General features: G+C 47.3%; 1 protein-coding gene across 1 annotated transcript in view; it reads left to right on the top strand.

Moving 5' to 3' along the window:
* LOC121550673 (ras-related protein Rab-26-like) overlaps positions 1–19,909 on the top strand; it is a 130,032-nt gene that overhangs the window by 76,572 nt on the left and 33,551 nt on the right. The window contains exon 5 of the mRNA XM_045221580.1: positions 6,686–6,738. Within this exon, the coding sequence (XP_045077515.1) occupies positions 6,686–6,738 (53 nt within the window). The remainder of the gene's footprint in view (positions 1–6,685; positions 6,739–19,909) is intronic.

Below are 19,909 nucleotides of genomic sequence, written 5' to 3' on the forward strand. Positions count from 1 at the left end.
ACTGCTTCAGTGATTTCCACAGCTTTAGTAAAGCAAAGACAGTCAAACCCCTGGCAGCCAGTCACTACCTCCCAAAGCTCCGTAGATCTCACTGAAATTCTCAGCAACAGCAAAGAGTTCTACTGTACCACTTTACTTTCTCATCACTGAGAGGATTGTGTGCAGTGCATCAAACTGTCTCTCTCTCTCTGTCTCCCTCTATATTATCTCTCTCTGTCTCTCTCTATATATTATCTCTATATATATATATATATATTATCTCTCTCTGTCTCTCTCTATATATTATCTCTATCTCTCTATATATATTATCTCTCTATTATCTCTCTGTCTCTCTCTATATATTATCTCTGTCTCTCTCTATATTATCTCTCTGTCTCTCTATATATATTATCTCTCTGTCTCTCTCTATATGTTATCTCTCTGTCTCTCTCTAGTATCTCTCTGTCTCTCTCTCTATATTATCTCTCTGTCTCTATATTATCTCTCTCTATCTCTCTATATATATTATCTCTCTCTGTCTCTCTCTATATAGTATCTCTCTCTGTCTCTCTCTCTATATTATCTCTCTATATATTATCGCTCTCCGTTCTCTCCCTCTGTCTATATCCCTTTGAGGAGAACCCTGTCTGGGAATTTGATAGATGAGCGTGACATGACATCAATCAGAAACAATTAGCCCAGTGGAGAGACACTACTGTAGCCTAGCCTATACCCACTCTACTTAGACAGTGATTTATGTGGAAGGGACTCAATTAATCATCCTGGTTTTTAGATGGAGAATAGCCTGATCCCAGATTTGTTTGTGTTGTCTTGCCAGCTCCTCCCAAACAATGACCCCAGGAAATGGCAAGACAGCACAAACAGATCTGAGATCAGGCTAGAGGGAGACAAACACTCCCCTTCTCTGTTTTCTCATTCTCTAATATTTTATCATCTTTCCCAAATGTTTTACTGTCCTACAGAAATATACACAATCATTGCTGAGGGAGAGAGAGAGACACAAATACAAATTCCATATAGACACTGTTGCCCTAGAGCACACAAAAGAACTATACATACCTCGGCCTAAACATCAGCGCCACAGGTAACTTCCACAAAGCTGTGAACGATCTGAGAGACAAGGCAAGAAGGGCCTTCTATGCCATCAAAAGGAACATAAAATTTGACATACCAATTAGGATCTGGCTAAAAATACTTGAATCAGTTATAGAACCCATTGCCCTTTATGGTTGTGAGGTCTGGGGTCCGCTCACCAACCAAGAATTCACAAAATGGGACAAACACCAAATTGAGACTGCATGCAGAATTCTGCAAAAAATATCCTCAGTGTACAACGAAAAACACCAAATAATGCATGCAGAGCAGAATTAGACCAATACCCGCTAATGATCAAAATCCAGAAAAGAGCCGTTATATTCTATAACCAGGATGCGATTCCCCAAACCTTCCATAACAAAGCCATCACCTACAGAGAGATGAACTTGGAGAAGAGTCCCCTAAGCGAGCTGGTCCTGGGGCTCTGTTCACAAACACAAACAGACCCCACAGAGCCCCAGGACAACAACACATTTAGACCCAACCAAATCATGAGAAAACAAAAAGAGAATTACTTGACACATTGGAAAGAATTAACAAAAAAACAGAGCAAACTAGAATGCTATTTGAACCTAAACAGAGAGTAGAATACCTGACCACTGTGACTGACCCAAACTTAAGGAAAGCTTTGACTATGTACAGCCTCAGTGAGCATAGCCTTGCTATTGAGAAAGGTCGCCGTAGGCAGACCTGGCTCTCAAGAGAAGACAGGCTATGTGCACACTGCCCACAAAATGAGGTGGAAACTGAGCTGCACTTCCTAACCTCCTGCCAAATGTATGACCATATTAGAGACACATATTTCCATCAGATTACACAGATCCACAAAGAATTCGAAAACAAACCCAATTTTGTTAAACTCCCATATCTACTGGGTGAAATACCACAGTGTGCCATCACAGCAGCAAGATTTGTGACCTGTTGCCACAAGAAAAGGGCAACCAGTGGAGAACAAACACCATTGTAAATACAACCCATATTTATGTTGATTTATTTTCCCATTTGTACTATTTGCACATTGTTACAACACTGTACAGTGGGGGAAAAAAAGTATTTAGTCAGCCACCAATTGTGCAAGTTCTCCCACTTAAAAAGATGAGAGAGGCCTGTAATTTTCATCATAGGTACACGTCAACTATGACAGACAAATTGAGAAAACATTTTCCAGAAAATCACATCGTAGAATTTTTAATGAATTTATTTGCAAATTATGTTGGAAAATAAGTATTTGGTCACCTACAAACAAGCAAGATTTCTGGCTCTCACAGACCTGTAACTTCTTCTTTAAGAGGCTCCTCTGTCCTCCACTCGTTACCTGTATTAATGGCACCTGTTTGAACTTGTTATCAGTATAAAAGACACCTGTCCACAACCTCAAACAGTCACACTCCAATCTCCACTATGGCCAAGACCAAAGAGCTGTCAAAGGACACCAGAAACAAAATTGTAGACCTGCACCAGGCTGGGAATACTGAATCTGCAATAGGTAAGCAGCTTGGTTTGAAGAAATCAACTGTGGGAGCAATTATTAGGAAATGGAAGACATACAAGACCACTGATAATCTCCCTCGATCTGGGGCTCCACGCAAGATCTCACCCTGTGGGGTCAAAATGATCACAAGAACGGTGAGCAAAAATCCCAGAACCACACGGGGGACCTAGTGAATGACCTGCAGAGAGCTGGGACCAAAGTAACAAAGCCTACCATCAGTAACACACTACGCCGCCAGGGACTCAAATCCTGCAGTGCCAGACGTGTCCCCCTGCTTAGGCCAGTACATGTCCAGGCCCGTCTGAAGTTTGCTAGAGTGCATTTGGATGATCCAGAAGAGGATTGGGAGAATGTCATATGGTCAGATGAAACCAAAATATAACTTTTTGGTAAAAACTCAACTCGTCGTGTTTGGAGGACAAAGAATGCTGAGTTGCATCCAAAGAACACCATACCTACTGTGAAGCATGGGGGTGGAAACATCATGCTTTGGGGCTGTTTTTTCTGCAAAGGGACCAGGACGACTGATCCGTGTAAAGGAAAGAATGAATGGGGCCATGTATCGTGAGATTTTGAGTGAAAACCTCCTTCCATCAGCAAGGTCATTGAAGATGAAACGTGGCTCGGGTCTTTCAGCATGACAATGATCCCAAACACACCACCCGGGCAACGAAGGAGTGGCTTCGTAAGAAGCATTTCAAGGTCCTGGAGTGGCCTAGCCAGTCTCCAGATCTCAACCCCATAGAAAATCTTTGGAGGGAGTTGAAAGTCCGTGTTGCCCAGCGACAGCCCCAAAACATCACTGCTCTAGAGGAGATCTGCATGGAGGAATGGGCCAAAATACCAGCAACAGTGTGTGAAAACCTTGTGAAGACTTACAGAAAAGGTTTGACCTGTGTCATTGCCAACAAAGGGTATATAACAAAGTATTGAGAAACTTTTGTTATTGACCAAATACTTATTTTCCACCATAATTTGCAAATAAATTCATTAAAAATCCTACAATGTGATTTTCTGGATTTTATTTTTCTCATTTTGTCTGTCATAGTTGACGTGTACCTATGATGAAAATTATAGGCCTCTCTCATCTTTTTAAGTGGGAGAACTTGCACAATTGGTGGCTGACTAAATACTTTTTTCCCCCACTGTACATAATATGACATTTGAAATATCTTTATTATTTTGGAACTTCTGAGTGTAATGTTTACTGTTAATTTTGTTTACTATCTACTTCACTTGCTTTGGTAATGTTAGCATATGTTTCCCATGCCAATAAAGCCCTTCAATTGAATTGAAATTGAATTGAGAGAGATTCTCATTTGGGAAAAAGATTGTCCTCTCCTCGAGTCCTCCGTCCTCTCTCTGAGTGGCATCGCACAGACACACACACTTACACACTAAATTGCACACTCAGCCACAGAGGAGCATGATAAATGGAATGTGTTGTTATCTGTGGATATTCCTGTAGGAAGGAGAGCTGTGGGTAGACTGGATATAGGGTAGACTGGTGTGTTTTGCATGGTGATCAGAGTGGGGGTGTGGTGGAGTTTGGTGATTTACAACTTAGAGAGGGAGAGGTGAAGAGAGCAAAAGAGAGTGTGTGTGTGTGTGCGTGCCCATTGCCTCCTGTGTTCTGTTTGTAAGTCCATCCGCCCTCTAATTTGGTCATTCTCTCTTACCACTCTTTTGTTCTCACTTGACTTGTGTCTCTCTATTTGGCACTTCCACTGTTTCTCTCTCTTCTCAGCATCTCTGTTGTGTTCCCTCTCCTACACCACTGTTTCTCTCTCTTCTCAGCATCTCTGTTGTGTTCCCTCTCCTACACCACTGTTTCTCTCTCTTCTCAGCATCTCTGTTGTGTTCCCTCTCCTACACCACTGTTTCTCTCTCTTCTCAGCATCTCTGTTGTGTTCCCTCTCCTACACCACTGTTTCTCTCTCTTCTCAGCATCTCTGTTGTGTTCCCTCTCCTACACCACTGTTTCTCTCTCTTCTCAGCATCTCTGTTGTGTTCCCTCTCCTACACCACTGTTTCTCTCTCTTCTCAGCATCTCTGTTGTGTTCCCTCTCCTACACCACTGTTTCTCTCTCTTCTCAGCATCTCTGTTGTGTTCCCTCTCCTACACCACTGTTTCTCTCTCTTCTCAGCATCTCTGTTGTGTTCTCTCTCTCCTATACCTACCTCTACTGTATCACACTGTCTGTGGATCATTTCAATGGGTAGCTATCTACTGTATCACACTGTCTGTGGAGCAGTTCAATGGGTAGCTATCTACTATATCACACTGTCGTGGATCAGTTCAATGGGTAGCTATCTACTGTATCACACTGTTTGTGGATCAGTTCAATGGGTAGCTATCTACTATATCACACTGTCTGGATCAGTTCAATGGGTAGCTATCTACTGTATCACACTGTCTGTGGAGCAGTTCAATGGGTAGCTATCTACTGTATCACACTGTCTGTGGAGCAGTTCAATGGGTAGCTATCTACTATATCACACTGTCTGTGGAGCAGTTCAATGGGTAGCTATCTACTATATCACACTGTCTGGATCAGTTCAATGGGTAGCTATCTACTGTATCACACTGTCTGTGGAGCAGTTCAATGGGTAGCTATCTACTGTATCACACTGTCTGTGGATCAGTTCAATGGGTAGCTATCTACTGTATCACACTGTCTGTGGAGCAGTTCAATGGGTAGCTATCTACTGTATCACACTGTCTGTGGAGCAGTTCAATGGGTAGCTATCTACTGTATCACACTGTCTGTGGAGCAGTTCAATGGGTAGCTATCTACTGTATCACACTGTCTGTGGAGCAGTTCAATGGGTAGCTATCTACTATATCACACTGCCTGGATCAGTTCAATGGGTAGCTATCTACTATATCACACGGTCTGTGGATCAGTTCAATGGGTAGCTATCTACTATATCACACTGTCTGTGGATCAGTTCAATGGGTAGCTATCTACTATATCACACTGTCTGTGGATCAGTTCAATGGGTAGAGATCTATCACACTATCTATCATTATGAACATGAGCAGATGCAATGTTCGTTACGTCTTTTGAAAGATGTATTATGTATGAATTGCTTGTCATAAAGGATATATCTGAAAAGGAATGTTTACACATTTATAGTCCTTGTCCTCTCTGAGCCTGGGCAGGCCTGTCTTAATCAGGCTCACAGAGAGCAAGAAGGAGACTTTACTCTGTTAAATGCCCTCCTCAGTAAAAATGAATAAAGGAACTCAGTCAACCGTAAACTAATTGGGAAGCCACAAGTCCGAGAGGCTAAGCCTAAAGGACAAATTGGAAAGTTAGCCGAGAATTATTTTCAAATGAACTCTTTGTTGTCAATGGGTTCTGCCAGGCCTGCTAATTCACTAACATTTACTTTTGCTCTCCCCCACTTTCTCTCTGTCTCTGTCTGTCTCTGTCCCCCTGTCTCTCCCTCTCCCTGTCTCTGTCCCCCTGTCTCTGTCTCTCCCTGTCTCTGTCCCCCTGTCTCTGTCTCCCCCTGTCTCTGTCCCCCTGTCTCTGTCTCTCCCTGTCTCTGTCCCCCTGTCTCTGTCTCTCCCTGTCTCTGTCTCTCCCTGTCTCTGTCTCTCCCTGTCTCTGTCTCTCCCTGTCTCTGTCTCTCCCGGTCTCTGTCCCCCTGTCTCTGTCTCTCCCTGTCTCTGTCTCTCCCTGTCTCTGTCCCCCTGTCTCTGTCTCCCCCTGTCTCTGTCCCCCTGTCTCTGTCTCTCCCTGTCTCCCTGTCTCTGTCTCTCCCTGTCTCTGTCTCCCTGTCTCTGTCTCCCTGTCTCTGTCTCTCCCTGTCTCTGTCTCTCCCTGTCTCTGTCCCCCTGTCTCTCTCTCCCTGTCTCTCTCTCCCTGTCTCTGTCTCTCCCTGTCTCTGTCTCCCCCTGTCTCTGTCTCTGTTCCCCTGTCTCTGTTCCCCTGTCTCTGTCCCCCTGTCTCTGTCCCCCTGTCTCTGTCTCTCCCTGTCTCTGTCCCCCTGTCTTTGTCGCTCCCTGTCTCTGTCCCTCTGTCTCTCCCTGTCTCTGTCCCCCTGTCTCTGTCCCCCTGTCTCTGTCTCTCTCGCTCTCTCGCTCAGCTCTCCTGCTGCTGTATGACGTGACCAACAGAACATCTTTTGACAACATCAAGGTAGGACTCTCCATTTCTCTTTTTATTTTCTCTTCCCCCCTCTTTGTTTGTTGAAATGAGCCTGAAAACAGCCTGTAATAAGCAGACATTAGAGTACTTTCATAGAACCTATTTGGCTAATTATCACATTAGAAGCTTTCTAAGTGACTTGGAGGGGTCGTTTGATAATGGAGAAAATATGTCTGTCTCTCTAGTGTCATTTTGTAGCAAAGCCATAACAGTGTAATGATATATCATTATATTGTGCATGGGAGGGATGGAACATCCTGTCTTTTCTTTCTCTGCTGCTGCTGCACCTGTCAGCAAGAGGGAGGGAGGGAGGGAGGGGGGGGAGAAGGAGAAAGTGCGAGAAAGAGCAAGAGAGAAGAAGGGAGCGACAGAGTAAGAAAGAGAAAGAGAGATTGTGTGTGTGTGTGTGTGTGTGTGTGATTGACAATGTAGCTTTAGCCCCTGTTAGTCCCAGTTGTCTGTGTGACTTGGTCTCCCTATAGGCTGCCTGTGGGACCGTCCCTCTGTCTGCCTGTCTTTCTGTCCGTCCGTCTCTTTCTTTCTGTCCGTCCGCTCCCAGCCTGCCTATCTCTCGCTCTCTCCTCATCACCAGAGCTCTCAGGGGAGCCTCTAACAGTGTGCTGATGGCCACCGAAACACACACAGACCTGATGGCCACTGAACGGATAGGACTCACAGGGTGTGTTTCTGTCACTCTGTGGTGTTGCCTCAGACCTGTGATTAGTGTTTCTATTAGATGGAAAAATCAGGTGTTGTTCTGTCTAAGTGTTAAGTGGTTGTTTTTCTAACATCAAAGGTTTTTTAGGAAATAATTTGTAAAGCTTTACACCAAAGCATCAACACTTGTGGCAATGATTGGTACATTGATTTGTATTCATTGTTTCCCTTACACCTCATGCCCATAAACTGGACCTGCTGCCTACCAGACCTGGGTTCAAATACTATTTGAAATTATTTAAAATACGTAAGATGTGTTTGATTGAGCTTGCCTGTTGCAATGGAACCAATAGAGATGTCCCAAAAATGTAAACCCTGCCCACCTGGTACTCTAGACAGGCAAAGGCAAACGCTCAAAGTATTTGAAAGATTTCAAATAGTATTTGAACCCAGGTATGCTGCGTACAGTACATTACAGTACAAAGCCTAACTTGAGATGTGCACACTTAACATAACCCCCTAGAGTTGATTGACGCACTGGTGCATCAATCTGAGTTACATATCTTATGATTTCTTTTTTTACTGTCCTTTTTGCCATTTATGAATGTGTTATTCAATGCGTTTCTATGGGCTTTAGTAGTAAAGGCCTAAATCAATATTTTATCAAATAATAGTTTCATAATTTGTTTTGATACCTAAAGGGGTCCTAAAATTCCAAATCAAATAGCTAAATAGTCCATAGTATGACCATCCTAAAACAATTCCATATGTCAGCTTAGCAACCCCCCCTCACCCCCCTACAATGTCTTAGACTCTAAATAATTAAATGTTAATCATGCTATCCAATCTATTTGCATGTAAGGCCCTCAAGTTAGGATTTAAGGCATGTTTTCAACTGATGTGTTCAACTTTAAGTTAAACTGAACACAATGAGCAGGATTGGATGGCTGTAGCCAAGATAATATGTGTGTTAGCTCTGTATGAATAATGATTTGGCCTCCTTCTGGCAGCAGAAGCAGGAACACTGGTCCCAGATAACAGGATGAAGAATTGCGTAGATAAGAACTACCCAACCACTCACAAAGAAGACATTCATTATAAATCAAATCACATCAAATTGTATTTGTCACATGCTGTCACGGTTTACTATGCCAGAACCCAGAAGCAGACAAGGACAAGGTACGTTGAGAGAAAGGTGAGTGTTTATTTAGTAGATTCCGAGTGAGGCTGAATAATCCAGGGAACAGAGCGGGTGGCGTGGATGGGTTGTTGAGGGTGCAGTGGTTGGTCCGGTACTGGCTCGGCAGCCGCCGACCATCAGGCAGAGGTTGGGTGAAGGTTCCGGGTGAGAGACTGCAGACAGAACAAAAACGGAGGTCAGAACACAGCAAGTAACAAGGTGCAAAACAACAAAACTAACTAATGGCTCAGAGGCTGACACGCTGACAAACATACTGTTCATAGCTAACGATCCGGCAGGAACTGGATGTTAGGCCAGAGCCTAAGAAGGGTGATGATCAGGACCAGGTGTGCAGATTGCTGATGGGATGCAGGTGCGGAAAACAAGAGCGCTCCCCGGAGCGTTTCGAACCCTCGGGAAACTGGAGATTACGAACCGGAACACTAGTCACCAGACAGGACCCGACTCAGACAGCCGGGATCGTTACAGTACCCCCTCCGCGACGCCACCGGGCGGACTCCCGGAGCGCCAGGATGGAGGCGGTAGAAGTCACTGATGAGGTCCGCATCTAGGACCTGTCGCCGCGAATCCAACTCCTCTCTTCAGGGCCATACCCCTCCCAGTCCACGAGATACTGGAAACCCCGGCCCCGCCGTCTGGAATCCATGATGCGACGCACCGTGTAGGCAGGACCACCTCCGATCATTCGAGGAGGAGGAGGAGGAGGCGGAGGAGGCAACAGAGGACTGAGGAAGACAGGCTTGAGGCAGGAGACATGAAAGGTGGGATGGACTCTGAGCGTCCTCGGTAGTTTGAGTCGAACTGCCACTGGATTGATCACCTTCTCCACCACAAACGGACCAATGAACTTCGGTAACAACTTCCTAGACTCAGTCCGTAACGGAAGATCCCGTGTGGCCAACCAAACCCTATCTCCGATGGTATAGGTGGGAGCGGGGATCCGGCGACGTTCGCCTGGAGCTGATACCGGTCCGAAACTCTAAGGAGTGCCTTTCTGGCCCGATGCCAGGTCCGGTGGCAACGACGAATATGGGCCTGAACAGAAGGCACTGAGAGCTCCTTCTCCTGAGAAGGAAACAGGGGAGGTTGGTAGCCATACAGGCACTGGAAGGGAGACATCCCAGTGGCAGATGTAGGAAGAGTATTGTGGGCATACTCAACCCAAGGCAACTGAGAGACCCAGGAGGTGGGGTTGGAAGAGACCAGACAGCGTAGCGTGGATTCCATCTTCTGGTTGGCTCTCTCCGCCTGACCATTGGATTGGGGGTGAAAACCAGATGTGAGACTGACTGTAGCTCCAATGGCCAAGCAGAAGGACTTCCAGACAGCAGAGGTAAACTGAGGGCCACGGTCGGAAAGCGATATCACTGGGCAAACCGTGGACCCTGAAAACCTCCCTAACCAGGATCTCGGACGTCTCCGAGGCAGAGGGAAGCTTGGCAATAGGCACAAAGTGGGCGAACTTGCTGAATCTGTCCACGATAGTCAGAACGACCGTGTTCCCCTCAGAAGCGGGCAACCCAGTGACGAAGTCCAGGGCCAGATGCGACCATGGTCGCCGGGGAATAGGAAGGGGGTGAAGTAGTCCAGAGCTGGGCCGATTGGTACTCTTATTCTGCGCACACACTGGACAGGCAGCAACAAAACCCCGAGTATCCTCGGCCATGGCAGGCCACCAAAACGTCTGCGAAGAAACGCCATTGTCCGAGCCACGCCAGGGTGACAAGCCATCTTGCTGGCGTGGGACCATTTGAGGACAGCAGGACGAACCGACTCAGGCACAAACAACCGACCGGGTGGACCGTTACCGGGACCGGGCTGAGTCCGAAGGGCCGCCAGCACCTCCTCCTCAATCTTCCACATAACTGCTCCCACGACGCAGTTCCGGGGGAGGATTGTCTCGGTCTTGGACCCACTCTCCTCCGTCTTGGAGAACATCCGGGACAAGGCGTCCGCCTTGCCGTTCTTAGATCCAGGTCGGAACGTCAGGGCAAACTTGAATCGTCCGAAAAAACAACGCCCACCTGGCCTGACGGGGAGTTGAGACGTTTAGCCGATTGCACGTAAGCAAGATTCTTGTGGTCAGTCCAGACAATAAACGGTTGCTCCGCCTCCAACCAGTGGCGCCACTCCTCCAAGGCAAGTTTCACCGCGAGAAGCTCCCGGTTACCCACATCGTAATTCCTCTCCGCAGGCGAAAGGCGACGAGAGTAGTAGGCGCAGGGATGGAGTTTACTGTCCGTGGAGCATCGCTGCGACAGGATGGCGCCAACTCCCACATCAGACGCGTCCACTTCAACGAGCAACTGACGGGCCGTGTCCGGTTGAGAGAGAATCGGTGCGTTGGTGAATCGCCTCTTCAAATCCAGAAACGCTCGATCCGCCTCCGGATTCCACTTGAAGGTCCTGATACTGGAAGTCAAGGCAGTTAACGGAGCGGCCACACGGCTGTAATCCCGGATGAATCTGCGGTAGAAATTCGCAAACCCCAAAAATCTCTGGAGCTGCAATCTCGTGCCGGGCTGGGCCCATTCCAGAACCGCTCTAACCTTCTCCTGGTCCATCCTAATCTCTCCCCTGGAGATGATGTACCCGAGAAAGGATGTCGTGTGGGCGTGAAACTCGCACTTCTCGGCCTTCACGAACAGGCGATTCTCCAACAATCGCTGCAGAACCTGCCGGACATGCTGGACGTGGTCGGAAGGTTCCTTCGAGAAGATCAGAATGTCATCCAGGTAAACAAACACAAAGAGACCGATCATATCTCTCAGGACGTCGTTCACCATACTCTGGAATACCGCTGGAGCATTGGTCAGTCCAACGGCATCACCTGATACTCGAAGTGACCCATCGGTGTATTGAAACCCGTCAACCACTCGTCCCCCTCTCTGATCCGGACCAGGTGATATGCATTGCGTAGGTCTAGCTTGGTGAATACCGTAGCACCCTGTAAGGAGTCGAAGGCAGAACTCATCAAGGGCAGGGGATACTTGTTCTTGACCGTGATGTCATTCAACCCCCGATAATCAATACACGGTCGAAGAGAGCCATCCTTCTTACCCACAAAGAAGAATCCTGCCCCCCAGGGGTGATGACGAGGGACGAACGAGACCAGCAGCTAGGGACTCCTTGATGTAGGTCTCCAACGCCTCACGTTCAGGTCGGGAGATACTGTATAACCTTCCCTTGGGGTAGACAGCTCCAGGGACCAGGTTGATGGCACAATCATATGGTCGGTGGGGGAGGGGAGTGACAGAGCCTTCTGCTTACTGAAAACTTCCCCCAAATCGTGATATGTCTCGGGAACCAGGGACAAATCTGGGGGTTTAGCCTCAATCACCTGACTGGGAACCGAATGGGGGCAGGCAGTCTTGAGACAGTTAGCATGACAATCAAGGCTCCAACTCGTTACCTTGCCCGTCACCCAATCGAACGTGGGATTGTGTTCCTTCAGCCAGGGGTATCCAAGGACCAGAGGAACATGGGAAGACGGCAGAATGAAGAATGAAATCATCTCAGAATGATTCCCCCGACAACCGCATCTTAACCGGTTCAGTCCTCATCGTGATACGTGCCAGACTACTGCCGTTCAGAGTGGTCGCTTCAATGGCTTCCGGCAATTGCTCCTTGGAAAGCCCCAGCTGTTCCACCAACTCGGCATCAAGAAAGCTTCCATCGGCACCTGAATCGATAAAAGCGTTAAGCGCTAAGCTCTGATTCCTGTTCACAAGGGTAGCCGGGAAACGGGGTCTGACAGAGGTACTGAGAGGTTGAAACTGGCTCGCTAAAAGTCCTCCCCAACTTTAGCGAGCCGGGCAGTTTGACGACCGCCGGGAACAAGTGGAGATGTAATGTCCCGAGCTACCACAGTAGAGGCAGCAGTTGGTCTTACGTCTATGTTGACGCTCCTCCTTGGTTAACCCGTGCCGCCCCACTTGCATGGGTTCAGAATCGGGAGAGAGGTCCTCTCCACTAATCCATTGTGGTGGAGAATGATCGACGTGTTCTGGTCCACCACCCGACCCGACTGGGAACTGAGAAGCTGATCGATTGGGCCGGACCCCATTGCTTCTCCCTCCTTCGCTCTCGGACTCGATTATCCACCCGAATAGACAAGGCTACCAAGCTGTCCAGGTCACTAGGCTCCGGATAGGAGATCAACTCATCCTTGAGCTGCTCCGACAGACCCTGGTAGAAGGCCGCTTGCAGCGACTCCTCGTTCCACCCACTCTCCACAGCCAACGTCTTGAACTCGATCACGAAGTTGGCCACGCTGCGAGTTCCTTGGCGAAGCGAAAACAGGCGCCTAGCTGCGTCCCTCCCTCGGACGGAATGGTCGAAGAGCTTCCTCATCTCGGCCGTGAACCCCTGGTATGAAGCCATGCAGGGATCCTGTCGTTCCCAAACGGCTGAAGCCCACTCCAGCGCTCGACCACGCAGCAACTCAATCACAAAGGCTATCCTAGCCTTGTCTGTGGCATAAGAGTAGGGCTGTAGATCGAACACTAATCCACACTGCATAAGGAAGGAACGGCATCTTCCCAGCTCCCCCCTCATATTTATCCGGCGTCGGAACCTTGGGCTCACGGATGGACACAGCTTCAGAAGCGGCAGGCGAGATGGGTGAAACCGGTAGTGGATCCTCCACCGGACACTTACGTTGGTTCTGGACCTCCGTCAGACCGGTAGAAAGGTTCCCGAACTGACAACGCGATCTCCTGTAGTACCGTGCTATGATGGCCCAACATCTTCTCCTGCTGGGTAATAGCATGGCGAACGGAGTCCAGGTCCGCTGGGTTCATTACTGGCCGGATCGTTTCTGTCACGGTTTACTATGCCAGAACCCAGAAGCAGACAAGGACAAGGTACGTTGAGAGAAAGGTGAGTGTTTATTTAGTAGATTCCGAGTGAGGCTGAATAATCCAGGGAACAGAGCGGGTGGCGTGGATGGGTTGTTGAGGGTGCAGTGGTTGGTCCGGTACTGGCTCGGCAGCCGCCGACCATCAGGCAGAGGTTGGGTGAAGGTTCCGGGTGAGAGACTGCAGACAGAACAAAAACGGAGGTCAGAACACAGCAAGTAACAAGGTGCAAAACAACAAAACTAACTAATGGCTCAGAGGCTGACACGCTGACAAACATACTGTTCATAGCTAACGATCCGGCAGGAACTGGATGTTAGGCCAGAGCCTAAGAAGGGTGATGATCAGGACCAGGTGTGCAGATTGCTGATGGGATGCAGGTGCGGAAAACAAGAGCGCTCCCCGGAGCGTTCCCGAACCCTCGGGAAACTGGAGATTACGAACCGGAACACTAGTCACCAGACAGGACCCGACTCAGACAGCCGGGATCGTTACACATGCGCCGAATACAACAGTGAAATGCTTGCTTACAAGCCCTTAAACAACAATGCAGTTTTAAGAAAAAGAAGTGTTAAGTAAAAAATAGATAAGTAAAACATTTAAATAAAAAAATAATTCAAGAGCAGCAGTAAAATAACAGTAGCGAGGCTATATACAGGGGGTACCGGTACAGAGTCAATGTGTGGGGGCACAGGTTATTTGAGGTAATTGAGGTAAAATGTACATGTAGGGAGAGTTAAAGTGACTATGCATAGATAATAAATAGAGTAGCAGCAGCGTAAAAGAGGCGAGGGGGGGGGGGGACAATGCAAATAGTCCGGGTAGCCATTTGATTAGCTGTTCAGGAGTCTTATGGCTTGCGGGTAGAAGCTGTTAAGAAGCCTGTTGGACCTAGACTTGGCGCTCCGGTAACGCTTGCCGTGCGGTAGCAGAGAGAACAGTCTATGACTAGGGTGGCTGGAGTCTTTGATAGTTTTTAGGGCCTTCCTCTGACACCGCCTGGTATTGATGTCCTGGATGGCAGGAAGCTTTGCCCCAGTGATGTACTGGGCCGTACGCACTACCCTCTGTAGTGCCTTGCGGTCGGAGGCTGAGCAGTTGCCATACCAGGCAGTGATGCAACCAGTCAGTATGCTCTCGATGGTGCAGCTGTATAACTTTTTGAGGATCTGAGGACCCATGCCAAATCTTTTCAGTCTCCTGAGGGGTAATAGGCTTTGTCGTACCCTCTTCACGACTGTCTTGGTGTGTTTGGACCATGATAGTTTGTTGGTGATGTGGACACCAAGGAACTTGAAGCTCTCATCCTGCTCCACTACAGCCCCGTCGATGAGAATGGGGGCGTGCTCAGTCCTCTTCTTTTATCTGTAGTCCACAATCATCTCCTTTGTCTTGATCACGTTGATGGAGAGGTTGTTATCCTGGCATCACACGGCCAGGTCTCTGACCTCCCTATAGGCTGTCTCATCATTGTCGGTGATCAGGCCTACCACTGTTGTGTCGTCGGCAAACTTAATGATGGTGTTGGAGTCGTGCCTGGCCATGCTGTCATGGGTGAACAGGGAGTACAGGAGGGGACTGAGCACGCACCCCTGAGGGGCCCCCGTGTTGAGGATCAGCGTGGCAGATGTGTTGTTACCTACCCTTACCACCTGGGGGTGGCCCGTCAGGAAGTCCAGGATCCAGTTGCAGAGGGAGGTGTTTAGTCCCAGGATCCTTAGCTTAGTGATGAGCTTTGAAGGCACTATGGTGTTGAACGCTGAGCTGTAGTCAATTAATAGCATTCTCACGTAGGTGTTCCTTTTGTCCAGGTGTGAAAGGGCAGTGTGGAGTGCAATAGAGATTGCATCATCTGTGGATCTGTTGGGGCGGTATGCAAATTGGAGTGGGTCTAGGGTTTCTGGGATAATGGAGTTGATGTGAGCCATGACCAGCCTTTCAAAGTACTTCATGACTACAGACATGAGTGCTACGGGTCGGTAGTCATTTAGGCAGGTCATCTTAGTGTTCTTGGGCACAGGGACTATGGTGGCTGCTTGAAACATGTTGGTATTACAGACTCAGTCAGGGACATGTTGAAAATGTGCTTCAGTGTTGCTTGCCTCGAAGCGAGCATAGAAGTAATTTAGCTCATCTGGTAGGCTTGTGTCACTGGTCAGCTCGCGGCTGTGCTTCCCTTTGTATTCTGTAGTAGTTTGCAAGCCCGACGAGCGTCGGAGCCGGTGTAGTACGATTCAATCTTAGTCCTGTATTGACACTTTGCCTGTTTGATGGTTTGTCGGAGGGCATAGCGGGATTTCTTATAAGCGGCCGGGTTAGAGTCCCGCTCCTTGAAAGCGGCAGCTTAACCCTTTAGCTCAGTATGGATGTTGCCTGTAATCCATGGCTTCTGATTGGGGTATGTACGTACGGTCATTGTGGGGACGACGTCATCAATGCACTTATTGATGAAGCCAGTGACTGATGTGGTGTACTCCTCAATGCCATCGGAAGAATCCCGAACATATTCCAGTCTGTGCTAGCAAAACAGTCCTGTAGCTTAGCATCTGCGTCATCTGACCACTTCTTTATTGACCTAGTCACTGGTGCTTCCTGCTTTAGTTTTTGCTTGTAAACAGGAATCAGGAGGATAGAGTTATGGTCAGATTTGCCAAATGGAGGGCGAGGGAGAGCTTTGTTACGTGTCTCTGTGTGTGGAGGAAAGGTGGTTGCACATTTAACATGCTGGTAGATATTAGGTAAAACGGATTTAAGTTTCCCTCCATTAAAGTCCCCGGTCACTAGGAGCACCGCCTCTGGATGTGCATTTTCCTGTTTGCTTATGGCCTTACACAACTCATTGAGTGCGGTCTTAGTGCCAGCATCGGTTTGTGGTGGTAAATAGACAGCTATGAAAAATATAGATGAAAACTCTCTTGGTAAATAGTGTGGTCTACAGCTTATCATGAGATACTCTACCTCAGGCAAGCAAAACCTCGAGACTTCCTTAATGTTAGATTTCGTGCACCAGCTGTTGTTTACAAATATACACAGACCGCCACCCCTTGTCTTATCGGAGGCAGCTGTTCTATCTTGCCGATGCAGCGTATATTCCGCCAGCTGTATGTTATCCATGTCTTCGTTCAGCAATACTCGGTGAAACATAAGATATTACAGTTTTTAAAGTCCCGTTGGTAGGATATCCTTGATCTTAGTTAGTCTATTTTGTTATCCAATTATTGTACAATGGCTAATAGATCTGATGGTAGAGGCAGATAATCCACTCGCCGTCGGATCCTTACAAGACCTACGTCCCCGATATCTCAGTCTCTTTCTCATGCAAATGATGGAGATTTGGGCCTTGTCGGGTGTCTGAAGAAAATCCTTCGCGTCCGACTCCTTAAAGAAAAAACCATTGTCCAGTACGAGGTGAGTAATCACTGTCCTGATATCCAGAAGATATTTTCGGTCATAAGAGACGTTGGCAGAAACATTATCTACAAAATAAGTTATAAATAACGCGAAAAAACACGCACAATTGGTTAGAAGGCCGTAAAATGGCAGCCATCTCCTCCGGCACCATTGTAGACAGCTATGTAGATATCTATGAGTTATGTGATTTATTGCATTGTAGTCCAAGTCCCGTTTTTCTTGTGTATTAAGTAGGGTTCTAAAATGTCGGTATCTTTCCCACAATTCCCAGGTTTTACAGAATTCCAGGTAGGAGGATTATTCTCGCCTGATTCCAGGAATGTTTCAACCAGGACTCAAGTGAAGTCTGGACATTTTGGGAAAGATAGTCATTTTGCAACCCCAGTATGAATTAGATATGAAGGATTGTATTTTCTCATATCAGTGAGATCTTACTGGTCAAAATGACTACTATAAAGTAGGTTTTATAGGCTTGTGTGCTGCTTATAAATATAATAAAGATCTTGTATTTATGTGGTGTCCCATGCCTCTGTTTGTGTCATCACTTTTGTTTTCTTTTTTTCTTTTTTATTATTAGGGGGTAGTTTGTGTCATCACTTGCTATAGCTTCATTATAGGACTCTTCTTCAAAGGGCTTTCTGACTATACATTCTAACTTGCATGGGAAGGCAATTTGGTTCATAATGCCATCGGCTACAGATATCTCACCGCCCACTGAAATAAATGTTTGATTGCGGTACATGGGACGAAATGTTAACAATTCTATCATCATTTATTTCTACAATATGTGAGCTTGTATCAGGGCCAGGGCAGAACCATGGGGTAAGCCGTGAAGTTGAAGAAGGGAAGAGAGAGAGAGAGCTCCATATGTGGTGTGGTGGTAGTGGGCTCATGCGTCACCCATTTTCTGGCAGACACTACCAGCACAGTACTTACTTCTTAAGAACTACACTCTTAGAAAAAAGGGTTCCAAAGGGGTTCTTTGGTTGTCCCCATAGGATAACCCTTTTTGGTTCCAGGTATAACTATTTTGGGTTCAATGTAGAACCGTCTGTGGAAAGGGTTTTACAAAAGGGTTCTACCTGGAACCAAAAGTGTTATTCAAAGGGTTCTTCTATGGGGACAGCCGAATAACTAGATAGCACCTTCTGGTGTTGTCTCCTCAAAGTGGACTTCCTATACAACAGAAGGTGTGGTCATTCTTAACAGCCATGGGAGATGAGAGTCCTTTAGAAGAAGGGATTTAGAGAAGAAGACAGAGGGATAAAGATAGAGTTGTTGTTATTGCCGCTTACTTCAAACAGAAAAATATGGTTTGGCCATCTGCCCAGAGATGATGACTATAAAGCCAGACGTACTTCTGGAGAGGCAGATGTGTCTCACCCTCACTTACTGTCACTACCACTGAGAGAGGGAGGGAAGGAGAGACAGTGGGAGAGATAGAGAGAGAGACAGAGCAGGAGTCAGGGAGAGAGAGATGGACTTTGGCAAGCTATTCCATCTCTTCTCTCCTCACCTGACGTGACCTCTCCTCTATTCTCCTTTCTTCTCCTCCCCTCTCTTTTCCTTCCCTGTCCTCACTTCTCCTCGCCTCCTACCTTCCCATCTCCTCTCCTCTCTTTTCAGATCCCCTGTTCTCCTGTCCCCTCTTTCCCTCCCTCTCCTCCTCTCATCTCTCTTGCCTTGGCATCCTCATTCAGTCACTGAAGATTACAGCTGCAGATGCCCAGCGGTGCTCCGCTGCCTAACGACCATAACGAGCGCTAATACATGTTAATGAATGCTAATGGTGATGGATACCAAGAAACAGGTCGAAGAAGAAGCAAAAAACGAGCGGGCCAAGGCTTCGATCCTCTATCCCCCTAACCCTCTATCGCCCCCCTGCCATGCATCAGTCTAGCCCCAGAAAGGATTGGAGAGGCACACACATCAGAACTCCAGGAGACCTGCTGAGAATTGCCCGTGGAAGAGCTACTGATAATCAAGGTCATGGTTAATCCAGTGTCTTTCAAAACTAACTGACTTTAAACTGTTAGCCAGTAGTATTGCTAAAATTCCTTTAAAAGGGCACTTCATCACTTTTTAACATACAGTATCTCACAAAAGTGAGTACACCCCTCACATTTTTGTAAATATTTGAGTATATCTTTTCATGTGACAACACTGAAGAAATGACACTTTGCTACAATGTAAAGTAGTGAGTGTACAGCTTGTATAACAGTGTACATGTGCTGTCCCCTCAAAATAACACAACACACAGCCATTAATGTCTAAACCGCTGGCAACAAAAGTGAGTACACCCCTAAGTGAAAATGTCCAAATTGGACCCAAAGTGTCAATATTTTGTGTGGCCACCATCATTTTCCAGCACTGCCTTAACCCTCTTGGGCATGGAGTTCACCAGAGCTTCACAGGTTGCTACTGGAGTCCTCTTCCACTCCTCCATGACGACATCACGGAGCTGGTGGATGTTAGAGACCTTGCACTCATCCACCTTCCATTTGAGGATGCCCCACAGATGCTCAATAGGGTTTAGGTCTGGAGACATGCTTGGCCAGTCCATCACCTTTACCCTCAGCTTCTTTAGCAAGGCAGTGGTCGTCTTGGAGGTGTGTTTGGGGTCGTTATCATGTTCGAATACTGCCCTGCGGCCCAGTCTCCGAAGGGAGGGGATCATGCTCTGCTTCAGTATGTCACAGTACATGTTGGCATTCATGGTTCCCTCAATGAACTGTAGCTCCCCAGTGCCGGCAGCACTCATGCAGCCCCAGACCATGACACTCCCACCACCATGCTTGACTGTAGGCAAGACACACTTGTCTTTGTACTCCTCACCTGGTTGCCGCCACACACGCTTGACACCATCTGAACCAAATAAGTTTATCTTGGTCTCATCAGACCACAGGACATGGTTCCAGTAATCCATGTCCTTAGTCTGCTTGTCTTCAGCAAACTGTTTGCGGGCTTTCTTGTGCATCATCTTTAGAAGAGGCTTCCTTCTGGGATGACAGCCATGCAGAACAATTTGATGCAG

The sequence above is a fragment of the Coregonus clupeaformis genome, chromosome 7 (genome assembly GCF_020615455.1).
Source record: "Coregonus clupeaformis isolate EN_2021a chromosome 7, ASM2061545v1, whole genome shotgun sequence".
Classification (NCBI taxonomy): Eukaryota; Metazoa; Chordata; class Actinopteri; order Salmoniformes; family Salmonidae; genus Coregonus; species Coregonus clupeaformis.